Source organism: Balaenoptera acutorostrata, chromosome 13, assembly GCF_949987535.1.
Source record: "Balaenoptera acutorostrata chromosome 13, mBalAcu1.1, whole genome shotgun sequence".
Taxonomy (NCBI): Eukaryota; Metazoa; Chordata; class Mammalia; order Artiodactyla; family Balaenopteridae; genus Balaenoptera; species Balaenoptera acutorostrata.
This window is the reverse complement of record NC_080076.1, coordinates 13,759,573-13,772,123: the sequence shown is the minus strand read 5'-3', so window position 1 is coordinate 13,772,123 and position 12,551 is coordinate 13,759,573. Positions and strand designations below refer to the sequence as shown.

The 12,551-nt window shown below is 48.3% G+C and overlaps 1 protein-coding gene across 9 annotated transcripts in view; it reads left to right on the top strand.

Annotated features, from left to right (window-relative positions):
- The window catches only part of ZCCHC2 (zinc finger CCHC-type containing 2), a 55,159-nt gene extending 49,814 nt beyond the window's left edge, over window positions 1-5,345 (top strand). For 3 of the 9 annotated variants that reach the window (XR_003624300.2, XM_057526674.1, XM_007192002.3), the window contains one exon: window positions 1,485-2,373. Coding sequence is in view for 2 of the 9 variants with exons in the window: in XM_057526674.1 (XP_057382657.1) it covers window positions 1,485-1,495 (11 nt within the window). In the remaining 7 variants the exon portion in view is untranslated. Of the gene's footprint in view, window positions 1-1,484; window positions 2,374-2,427 lie in introns of those variants that run through there. The other 6 variants (XR_009005055.1, XR_009005053.1, XR_451933.3 and 3 more) reach the window with 3 other exon arrangements.
- Window positions 5,346-12,551: the final 7,206 nt, after the last annotated feature.

Genomic DNA, 12,551 nt, shown 5'->3' with positions numbered 1-12,551 from the left:
CCCACTGTGCAAGGTCACCACTACTATCAATTTCACTATTCCTCTTTTCCCCTCACGTTTTACATCCTCCTTCCCCAAACAGTGTATTTTTACTTTTCTTGAGCTTTATAGAAAGGGTACCCTTTACCTCGTCTTCTGTGACTATCTCTACTCATCTGGTTTTACAGTCCTGATGTTGCATTCCTTCAGTTTATTCATTTTCACTGACTTTACAATATTCCATTGCATTGGGGGAGAACAATACACACACACACACAATTTATCCATTCTGTCAACAGACATTTTGGTGGTTTTCACTCGTTTGCTCTTGTAAAAGGAGCAGTTTTGTACCAGTCTCCTGGCTTGTATGTGCGAGAGTTTCCTGGGATATACATCTAGGAATGCAAGTGCTGGGTTGTAGGACATGCCAAGTATTCAGTTTTCCCAGATTCGCCATGTGGTTTACACTCTTCACCAGCAGTCTGCATGCCCCTCAGTCCACATCCCGATGCTGTGATAGTGCCCAGGGCGGCTTGGCGAGGGAGAAATAAGTGTAGGCTCGGAGGGGTTTGCGTGAGGCTTCATGGAGGAGGTGAGTGTGGGGGAGAGCCTGACATGACAGTACGGGTGGGGTTTGGACCAATGTGGACCAAGGGACGCGCTCTAGGCAGGTGTGTGTAAAGGCACAGGACCCAAGGTGATGGGTTGTGAGGTCGGGAGGTAACACAGGCAGCTGTCGTAGAGGGAACATCTTGAAAGAGTTACGAGATTTGTGGTTCAGTAGGTAAAATAGAGCCAGACTGGAGAATTTGGAGTTGATTGAATGAAAAATTGGAAGTTGCCAAGTTTTAAGTAGAGAAAAAATACGTTGACGATAGTTTTTGAAAGTGTCGGGTGGTTGAAAGAAGGCTTGGAAGTTGAGAGACCGGTTAGGGTGAGGCGACAGGAAGGAGGAGGATGGAAGGAGCCCTGGGCTTCAGAGCCACGTTTTCCCCACATGGAAGATGAGCTTGTAGAAGTTACGGCTGTGAGGATTACACGATACGTGGGAAAGGTCCAGCGGGATGAAGTAGCACCAAGGAGGCGCCCAAGTGTTAGTTGAACTCCATTTCAGTGAACAGGAGGAGAACTGTGATTCTGTTTTCAGAGATGAGGGAAGTGCGGACGAGAGTTAAGTCTGTGTGAAGGCAGTGGTTTGCTGGGTGGCGAGGAGCCTGGTAACTGTAGTTCTTCATTATATTAAGCTTAGTTGTTTCAGCTCTATCCACTTATAAACGACAAAATATTTCTTGTGCTCAAAAAGTAAATCTATTTGGAGGTAGCTATGGGCTCTATATCCATGGGCTGAGCCTTGCAGTACCAAAGTAGAACAAGGTCTTACAAGGCAAATCCGCATTTAATTTTTTATGTAAGTGCTAAACATCTAATTTTTCTGAGAAGTTTCCAAAAAGATTAAAGCACAGCATAAAATAATTTCTCTCTCTCTCTTTTTTTTTTTTTAACAGGTAGCATCTAGTACTTGAGCACCACCATCCATGTGAGCTTGGAGGACACCTTTTTTCAGTTCTACATACTGATTACAAAAACATTTAAGGTTAAGGCAGTGAAACCAAATGGAGGCAAGCTGTGACAGTAGTTAACCCCATAACCCTTCCATCTTTCCTCTCAAAGGATAAAGAAAAATTCTGACTCCCCCTGCCTACCCCACCCATAGAAAGGGCCCGTTTCTGTCCAGAGAAATGAGTTGAGGGCTGGGGGATGAAGGAAGAGAGAGGTGCCCTGACCTTAAACATGGTGGCTGCATCTCTGGACCTTTCCTCGGGGATGGAAGACAGTCTGAAGTTGGGTTCTATTATGAGAGTGAAGGGCTCTGGGGCCCGAGGTTGAGAGGCAGGTGTAAACTCAGATGAGGGCGTGTTTTCGCTGCAGTGCCCTAGACCGCCTGCAGAGGGCAGCACCATCATTTCCCAGAGCACGCCCATCCGCTTGCACGGTTTGGATACCTAAGGTCAATCGAACATCAGTATTTTAGTATACCACTGCTTATGAATCACAGCTGTTGTACTCATATGTGCAAAAGTAACTTTTCCACGTTTCAGGAAAAATTGACCTAATTCTTAAATGCTGTCCTCTTTTGAAAACTGTGAGCCCCTACATTGGAGCATGGGTACACATGAAGTGAACTCTGTGTGTATGCAAATGTCTGTCCATCTTGGAAGCAAGATAGCTTTAGGCTCCCTCTTTCCTGCTCTGGAAAGTGGGGTACATCACAAGTGTGGGCATCAAAAATCCTTCCTCCCTGGTGTCACACCTCTTCTTCAGTGACTGCTGGCCTCAAGTCTCCAGAGCTCTTAATTCCAAGATCCTGATTTGCTACTTGAAATTTGGGGGTAGGGGTGAGGTGGGGGGCTGGGTGGCTTTTCATTGTCTTTCTTTTTCCTCTTGCAGCTCCAACTTGATCCACTATAAAAGGTCTCGCTCGGCCAGCCTCTCACCAAAAGAAATTGCTAATTGGGAAGCGGCGCCACCTGGTGGGGAACGAGGACAATGCAAGCAAGCTGACATCATTGCCCACTTGACATGATGCAGAGAAAATTGAACGTAAGGCAGAGAACATTTGAGATTGTAAACCTGTGCTCAAAACCTTAAAGAATGCAGGCAACTGGCCATAAAAGCAATTTGAGCGGTCTCCTCTTTCAGCCATTGCAATCTCAGTTTGTTATAAACATCTTAAATGCATTGATGGTACTTCAGAGTTTCCTTTGCACTGTTCTCTGTGCTTATTGGCCTGCACAACTGTGAAGGGTATGGGGTCTTCCTCCTCCCTGTTTTACAGATTAGGAACTCAGGGTTCAGAGGGGTTAAGTGCCACAGACATGCCGCCAGTGATGAAGGCCAGGCCCCAACTTCAGATTAGTGCTTACCTCCTGCCCCACTTCCTGGCCTGCAACTGCTTCTCCACTGAACCCAGGGCAATGACCTTTTAAACCATACAAAGCGATAGGCACCCATGGTCTTAAGAACCATGGGGCTTCTGGATTCCTGAGAGAGGAGTGGGCTGGGTCCTGGTCAGTCAGAATGTCTCTTTTCTGTATCTCTGTTGAAGGGGTGAGGGAAAGTTTGCAGAGCTGGGAGACCTCAGGCCTTTTAGAACTAGGCTTTCAGCGTTTGCCTGTCTCAGATGAGTTCAAGGAGCAGCAACTGTTGCCTACATCCAAGGTTTGAAACATGCACCAACATACTCTGTTGGAACACTGAGTCTTGCTCTGCAAAGGTTTTTATTATCCCCAGATGTCTCGGTGACTATTGAGCATTTGGTGACTATTCCATTAATTTTAAGACTTCAGAATTTAAGAAATGCAGTAGCAGGGCACACAGAAAAGACACTTCACTGCTGATATTTGCAAAGCTCTGACAGTTATATATAGATTGTCCCAAGCACTCCCTCTACCAGCCACCGCAACTCAAAGACACTCCAAAGATCAAAAATGATGGAGGCAAAGTCACCTTCAAGCAGGAACAGTGACAGTCACACCCACCCCAAAAGCCTTTCTGGACGTTAAGAATGCCACCAGGTCACCTAGTACTCGGTGCGCATTCTTGCTAGCGTATCAGGGTTGGGTATTTGTGACATGGTAACTCACTTTTGCATTGGAAGCCTCCATCAGATGAACTTGTACAAGAGGTGGCACTGGTAAAGCCTTATTTTCAGCACCCACCCACAGTACGCATGACCTTTCTCAGGCTCATTTACAGAACGGGGATAACATCCACTTTGTTAGAATAGTTACAAGGATTGAATCTGGCAAAATACATAAAGCACTCAGCGTCTGGCACACAGTAGGTGCTCAGGAAATTCGTGATAGTGGCGAACGCCTTCATGCCCAGTGGGGGGCAGACACATTTCAGCCTCACTGCAGCCATACGAGGTGGGTACTCCGCTCAATCTTACCGTTGGGGAGGTTGAGGCATGAAGGCCGCCCAAGTGTCTGAGGGTACAGAGCGGTTCAGTGGTAGGGCTGGGACTGGTACCCGCCGCTCTTAGCCCCCAGGCTCCTCCAATTCTTTGTGCCCGGGTCACAGGATGCCACAGGCATGGCGTGACAGTGCAGGGCACCCCGCACGGGGGTCAGGTAGGCAGGACTCAGGCCGGCTCTGCCGTAAACTCTGTCGTCTTGAACACCTGGCCCTCCTGGACCTTCATTTTTCTTATCCGAAAGCTGAGTGTTGCTTGGAAAAGAGTGGTAGAAACTGAGCTAAATGACCTTAGAATTCTGTGGCTTGAAGCTTACTTTTTCACTTTAGGTGATTTATCAAGTTTTTATAATTCTTTACCTTTACACTTTTGTTTTAACTGATTTGAAGTCCTTTTTGGGTGTGGTCAGGAGCACAAACCCCAGCTGTCACCAGGTGCTAACAGGACAGGAAACGTTTCCAGGTCCTTAGGGAACGGCAAGAGAAAAGACCCCAGTTGGGGCTGGCTGGGCACTAGGTGGCAGCACCGGGTTCTGACCGTGTCTGGTCCAGTGGAGGAGCAGGTGCTCTGTCCTCTGTCATCAAGATTCTAGGCTCTCCTCTACTTGTACTGATAAAGTTTTCACTTAGGCGGGCCTTCTAGTCAAAAAACGAAGCTCGCATACTGAGTCCTGTGCTGAAGGACACAGGGTTAGCCGTAGCTCACAGGTCGGCAATGCGTAGAGATGGACAAACTACGGTCCACAGCTAAGAATGGTTTTTACATCTTTAAATGGTTGAAAAGAATACATTTTCATGATGCATAAAAAAATGATATGAAATTCACATTTCAGTGTGCACAAATAAAGTTTCTTGGAACACGGCCACTCGTTTGTCTCGTTGTGGCTGCTTTCGTCGGAAATGGCCAAGTTGAGCAGTTACGACACAGACCACATGGCCTTCAGAGCCTGAGGTACTGTCTGCACCGTTATGGAAAAAGCTTGCCGACCCCTGACACACAGCAACCTTCTCTAAGTAAAGGTGCGCTCTCCGGTGTCTTTCAGGTCCTACGTGCGAGTGCAGGAATTTCACTCTCTCCTTTTTGCTGCCGGGTCTCCTTAGCAAAATGAGATCACCTCTGGTGCACACATTCCATCAGCCGTTTAGCAAATATCTCTTGGCTGGGAGCTGAGTGTCACGAGGGGCATAACCAGCTACAGCCTGGTCACAAGCTGTGGGATCCCAGCGGGTGGACAGGTGAACTCTGCCTGCTGAGAACTGGGAAAGGGTTTCCAAAGGACAGCATTTCCGCTGGGCCAGAAAGGAAGAAGTGAGATATTCTTAGTGAAGAGGTAAAGAGATGGCAAAGAAAATGTCATCGAAGATGGACGTCAGGAGTGTTGGGTAGGGAGGTGAGAGGGTGGGAGGAACAGGCAGGGGCAGGTGCGGGGCAGCAGGGCACGAAGACGGGAGGGAGCCAGGACGGGCAGGGGTTTGGAAGAAAAGAACATGGATTCTTTTGCTCTTGCTGAATTTGTGGTGCTTGAGTGACACCTGGTCATGCAGTGTTTGTCTCACAGTGTGGTCTTGGGTCACCTGCAGCAGAGTCACCTGAAGGGCGTGACTAAAACACGGACTCCTCAACTCTCCCTCCCCCCAAACACACACCTAGAGAATGGAAGTTCCCAATGTATATTTTGGTGGGTGCAGGGGAGGGCAAAGCCGATCCGTCAAGGAAGGCTGAGAAGGAGAATCCAGATAGCGGAGAATGTTCCCTGAAGACCGGAAGATAAACCTGGAGAATGAAATGGTCGTTATTGCCACATACAGTAGAGATCAGGAGGCATGGCCATGAGCTTGACAGTCACGAGGTCACTGGTAACTTTAAGACGACAGTTACAGGGGACTGAGAGGAGAGCCAGAGGAAGACAGACAGAAGGATGTGAGGATGGACAACTAACCTCACTCTAGTTGTTACTTTTTTTTTTTTTTAATTTATTTTTGGCTGCATTGTGTCCTCGTTGGCTGCGCGTGGCATTTCTCTAGTTGTGGCGAGCGGGGGCTACTCTTCATTGCGGTGTGCGGGCTTCTCTTGTTGCGGAGCACGGGCTTTAGGCGTGCAGGCTTCAGTAGTTGTGACATGCAGGCTTAGTAGTTGTGGCTCGCGGGCTCTAGAGCGCAGGCTCAGTAGTTGTGGCACACAGGCTTAGTTGCTCCGCGGCATGTGGGATCTTCCTGGACCAGGGCTCAAACCCGTGTCCCCTGCATTGGCAGGCGGATTCTTAACCACTGTACCACCAGGGAAGCCCATAGTTGCTACTTATTTTTAAAAGCAGTATAATGTAGTGCTTTGAATCCCAAGGTAGTCACTTGAGCCGGGGCCTCTGAGCAAGTTCCCTTACCTGTACACAAAGATTACAAGAGTGTCAACCTCCTAGGGTTTTTGTGAGGGTTAAAACGTTCCAACGTGGTGCCGGGCATACAGGGAGCACTAACACAATGTTATCTTTCCTTTAAAAATATTTTCTTATTCAGAACCTGCCTTCCTATTTTAGGGCCTGTCAAAATTAGGCATGCCTCCCTTTGGATTATGACTGTGCTTTGTTCTTTTCTGTTGGCTGCTATTTTTGTTTTACATAATTGCAGTCATCCTATACACGCATTTTATATCTTTTTTTGGTTTAGAACTGATGAGCCAACATCGACACTTTATTACTAACTAAAGTCCGCAGTTTACATCAAGGTTCACTCTTGGTCTTGTACATTCGGTGGGTTTTGACAAAGGTATGGTATGATGACATGTATCCAGCATTGTAGTATCATACAGAGTAGTTTCCCTGCCCGAAACATCCCATGCTCTGCCTATTCACCCCTCCCTCCCACCCCTGGCATCCACTGATCTTTTTACTGTCTCTATAGTGCTGCCTTTTCCAGGTGGTCATATGGTCGGAGTCACACAGTATGTAGCCTTTTCAGATTGGCTTCTTTCACTTAGTAATATGCATGTAAGTTTCCTCTACCTCTTTTCATGGCTCAATAGCTCTATTTTTTTTTTCCCTCTGAATAATCCACTGTCTGGATGTTCCAGTTTGTTTATCCACCACCTACTGAAGGACATCTTGTCTGCTTCCAGGTTTTGGCAATTATAAATAAAGCTGCTCTAAACATCCATGTGCAGGTCTTTGTGTGGATGTAAGTTTTCATCTTACTTGGGTAAATACCAAAGGGTGCGATTGCTGGATCATATGGTAAGCTATGTTTAGTTTTGTAAGAATCTGCCAAACTGTCTTCCAAAGTGGCGCCCCGTTTTCGTTCCCGCCAGCGGTGAACGGGAGTCCTTGTTGCTCCGCATCCTTACCAACATTTGTTGTTGTCCTTGGGTGGATTTTAGCCATTACAAGAAGTACGTAGTAGCACCTTATTGTGTGAGCTTGCAATTCTCTAATGACACATGATGGGGAGCATTTTTCACGTGTTTGTCTTTTTTGGTGAGGTGTCCAGATCTTCTGCTGATATTTTTAAATTGGGCTGCTTGTTTCCTTATTACTGAGCTTTAAGCATTCTCTATATTTTGGACACCAATCCTTTGTGCTTTGCAAATATTTTCTCCTTAAAAGCATTCTTTTAACGCTTTTTTCTTTTTATTGGGATGAAACGGGAATGTGAGGCCACCAAGGGACAGAGCCCAGAGGGTCCCCCTGCGTCTCTGCTCTTCTCAGACGCAGCGCCAGACACCTCCAGCGGGCATCCGGCAACATGTCAGAAGCAGGATCCCGCAGTGGTTGCCAGGTCCTCAGTCCAGAGCTGGGGGCGCACTTGGCAGCTGGGGTGGGACCCTGGAGGCTTCCAAGTACCTCCTCTGAAGGGACAACGGCAAGATTAAGCGGCTGGGCCCCCGCTGGCCCTTTTATTACTTGCCCAGAGAACAGAAATTGTGGGTCTACAGCGACATCCCTTCGTAACTTCTTCAACCTTATTTGGGACACAGAGGACCGAGTTCCTCCCCAGTGTGTTTACAGAGACGTGCACGGCAAAGGAAGTAAGCCGTTTCCACGCCGGGCTTCAAGCAGGGCTGCCGGTGTTGCCTGTGCTCGTCGGTGTGGATGAGCTTCCTATCCGCCAGACACAAACAGACCTTGGCGGGGCCTCGGCGGAACAAGAGACAATAGTGCTTCCCCCAGGATGGAAAGTCGTCACCCCGCAGCGGACGGGAAGTTCAGTTCCACAGAGGGGCTTTGCCTGTGGGTCTTCAGATCTCCCCTCCCACCCCACCCACCTCAGGATAAATTGATGCAATGTCCTAATGCTTCCACATAGCTGAGTATCTTCTCTGGAGTTCAGTATCAAAATAGGCATATTTCTGGCTACATTGAAAAACCTGGCGAGGAGGAAGTGAACTACTCTAGAGTGTGTGTGATCCCAGTGGAAATAAATCATTGTGCCCAGCTCGTTCTGAGTCCCAGTTTCCTCTTAAACCAGACTTTCCACCTAATGGAAAGTGGAGGTGTGTTTACTCTAGCAAAGATGGTCTCTTGATTGAAAACAGTTGGAAAAGGCCCGTCACGTGGAGGGAAATTGGTGGAGCGTGGTGTTTCTCCCAGTGCCGTCTGGGGAGCCCCTTGGGGGGCCTGTGAAATACAGACTCCAGCATTACCACCACCACCCCCGGCCCCCCCCCCCCCTGCACAGGATGCCCGGCGGAGGGCGCAAGAGCGAGCCCTTCACAAGCTCTCCATTCCGATGCACAAAATTTTGAAAATCATTAAGTTAAAAGCACAAACTTCAGAAGCCTAAAAAGCTGGCTTTAGATCTTGACTCTGTCACCCAGTAGCCGTGTGACTTTGGACAAATATTTAAATGGCTTCATTCGTATCTGCAAAATGGGAATAATAACAATGGGGTCGTGGAGACCCCCCAGTGCCTGCACAGCTACCAAAGCTAAAGTGCTTGAAACATGTACTGATACACACAAGAGGTCCTCAGAAGACAAGAAAAGGGGCTTCAGAAAGTGTAGGCTGTCCCCCTCCTCTACTGTGGGGTTTTGTTTGTTTTACCCGAGGTAATAATGACTACCTTTTATTTGAGTCCATATCATGCACCAGGCATTATCCTGAGCACTTCCACGTATTATTAACCCTCAAACAAGCCTATGAAATACGTATAATTATGATACCCACTTTATAGATGGAGAGGTCGAGTCAAGGACAGGTTAAGGAACTTGCCCACTAAGTTGCGAAGTAGGCATTTGAATGCGGGACCTCAGAGCCTGGAGCTCTCTTCTCCTTGGGCCTCTAGCCCTTAAAGACCTGACAGTAAACTGATAGAGAAAAATGGAAGTCCATTTTTCTGGACTTCAGTGGAAGTTTAACTCCTCTTCAGCAACCACATGATAAGCATGGAATGTTCAAATAATTATTACTGTGGAGCCCAAGGCAGAACAATGTTTTCTCTGACGAGCCTTACAAACAGTATCCTTTCTGAGATGCTCAGTCTAAACCCGAGCTGTCCAATCTGGTAGCCAGTAGCCACAGATAGTTATTTAAATGTAAGTCAATCGATCCCTGGAAGAGCCTAGAGAGTCCGGATATAGACCCACACATATGCCAAAAACTGACTATTGACAAAGGTGCCGCGGCAGGTGCAGCCGGCTGACCTCGGACGCCCAGGGACTGACCGGCTGCAGGGCTGGGGGCGGCGGCGGGGCGGGCGAGGAGGGTCCTTCTCAGCGATCCCCCCGCGGCCTCGGCCCCCCTCCCCCCGTCCGCGTGTACGCCCCTCTGCGCTTCTCCGAACCCATTTTAGGACCGGGAGAGCCGCCCAGGGGATCTTCCCCCGGCGCGCCGCCCCCAGGGGTGTTGTCCTGCCAGAGCTGAGGATGCTAAATGTCCTGACAGAGGCCCGCACCGCCAAGGACGGTCCCTCCGGAAAGGCGACCGGGCCCCGGAGGAGGCCCCGCCCCTCCCGCCCGCGCGCGGGGTCCACGTGGGGGCCTCGCCCCGCCCGCCCGCGCGCGCGGGGTCCACGTGGGGGCCTCGCCCCGCCCGCCCGCGCTGGGTCCACGTGGAGGCCTCGCCCCGCCCGCCCGCGCTGGGTCCACGTGAAGGCCTCGCCCCGCCCGCTCGCGCCTCCTCGGCCTGCGCGGCGGCCCCGAAGAACCGAAGAGCCGGGGAGGTGGGCCCCAGCCCCGCGCCACCTGCCCTTCGGAGCGTCAGTGTGTGCGGGTCTCGAAGACGGTGAGAAAGGGGCCTTTCCAATAGGCTCGGGACAGTTTCCCCAGGGTTGGTCTAGAAAGTGCTCCGCGTCCCTTCAGCTGGTTCCCGGCGCCGCAACTGGAACCGTCCTGACCGCGAGGCCAGGACACTTTCCCCTTGGATGGGCTTGTCCCTCTGTGCACGCGGCCCGCCCTCACCCCGGATCCTAATGCCTCAGACTTAGCGTCACAGCTTTTGGTTCCATGCTGAATTAAGCAGGGAGAGATTTGGACCTGGGAATATCCGGAAAACAAGCGGTGTCTGTATCTAACAGACTCTCGGTAAATGTTACAGGAATGAATGAAGTGAGGAACCATCCCCCAGCCGCCACGGTTCCCTTTGTTCTTCCACGAACCAGAAAATGACCTGTGTATTCTGAGTGGGCATTCTGGGACCGCAGCCCTAATGAGAAAGAATTATGAGGACTTTACGCTCCTGGGTTTTTTTTTTTTCCCCGTGAGACAAGAAAAGGATGTTCAAAGCCATTAACCTCCTTAGAACAAGCAGATAGGAAAGGCAGAAAGCAACGTTTTGAAAACAAAAGCAAATGGCCTTATTTACTTTTAAAAATGATACACGTAAAACGTGAAGATATGTTCAAAAAGACTATATTTCTGAAAAGTGTAAACAGTTAAAATCCCTGGTCCTAGAGCCCCAGTCTTAATTCTCTCCCCAGGTGTAACCTCACCCCACGGCCCTCCTTGCCCTCTGCGCAGCTCGAGCTGCGGGTTTCTGGCTGTTCTCCACGAGGGACAGTCCACCTGCAAGCCTCTTGCTTATTATTCCCTCCACCTGGAAAGCCACCCCCTCCCTTTCGTTTCCCTTTATTGGGGGAAGGGGTATTTAATTTTATTTGTAAGATAAGTGCACAAAGTGTGCTGCTGGATGAATTTTTACATACTTTTCTGCATATATATTCACCCAGATTCAGATGCAGACCATCTCCAGCACACGAAGCCTGCCCCCCGTACCTCCCAAAGTCAGTACCCTCCCCAGAGGTAAGCACTGTTCTGACTTCCATCGCGGCAGATTCCTTTTGTCTGTTCCTATAAATGTCCTAACGTCCTTCGGAGTCTCCAGCACTTTATTTGGGAGCTCATTCCCATCCTCCAGGTCTCAGCTCAGATGTCATCTCCTCTCCTGTTCCTTTCGATAGCAGTATCCATAGCAGTATCCTGTGCCTTTCCTTCAGAGCCCTTCACGGTTTGCAATTTGTTTACTTGTTTACTGTTTGTCTCCCCAACTGGAAGGTAAGTGTCCTCTCCTGTTCACTGCTGTCTCCTGAACCCCTAGCCCATTGTCTAGCATATGTAGACAGTCAACAAATATTTATTCAATGAATGCATACATGTGTGAATGAAAGGGAGAAATGCCCCAGGTATCAATTTGTATGGTCCTGAATCCAAAACTAATTATAGTCATCCAAACATGCCAGAGGCCTCTGCGCTGTTGGTTACAAAGACAATATTCACCAAATTCAAGTGTGAAGATTTAGAAAGAAATACTGGAGTTGTTCCAGTCTGCCTGGAAGCAAAAAGTGGGCTAATTCGCCCCCTCTATAACAGGATTGCTTTCTCCACCAAGACTGGGCTTTCGCTTTATAGTCTTGAATCAATGTTTTATAAAACAACTCCACTTTGGCTACATAAAAAGACTCTCTCAACAGTGGTAGACTCTGTTGGAGTGATAGAGGATGATGGTTTTAAAACTTCCTTTATATTTTGTCATGTTTTAAAAGTGAGCACATAATACTTAAAAAAAATTTTTTTAATTGTGATAAAAATACACATAACATGAAATTTACCATCTTAACAAATTATTTTAAGTGTGCATACAGTTGAGTGGTTCTAAGTACCTTCACATTGTTGTGCAGCCCATCTCCAGAACTCTTTTCAGCTTGCAAAACTGAAACTCTGTAGCCATTAAACAAGTCCCCCATCCCCTCTCCCCCACACCGTCCTTGGCAACCATCATTCTACTTTATGTCTTTATGAATTTGACTACTATGGAACCTTATGTAAGTGGAATCTGTAACACAGTATTTGTCCTAGTGACTGATTTATTTCACTTAGCATAATGTGTTCAAGGTTCATTCATGTTGTAGCATGTGTGAGAACTTCCTTCCTTTTTCTGGCTGAATAGTAGTCCACTGTATGTTAAACCACATTTTGTTTATCCATTCATCCGTCGATGGACACTTGAGTTGCTTCCAACCTTTGGCTATTGTAAATAATGCTGCTGTGAACATGGGGACGTGGGTATATCTTTGAGACCCTGCTTTCAATTCTTTTGGGTAGTAACCAGAAGTGGAATTGTTGGATCAGATGATAATTCTGTTTAATTTTTTGAGGAACTGCCATGCTGTTT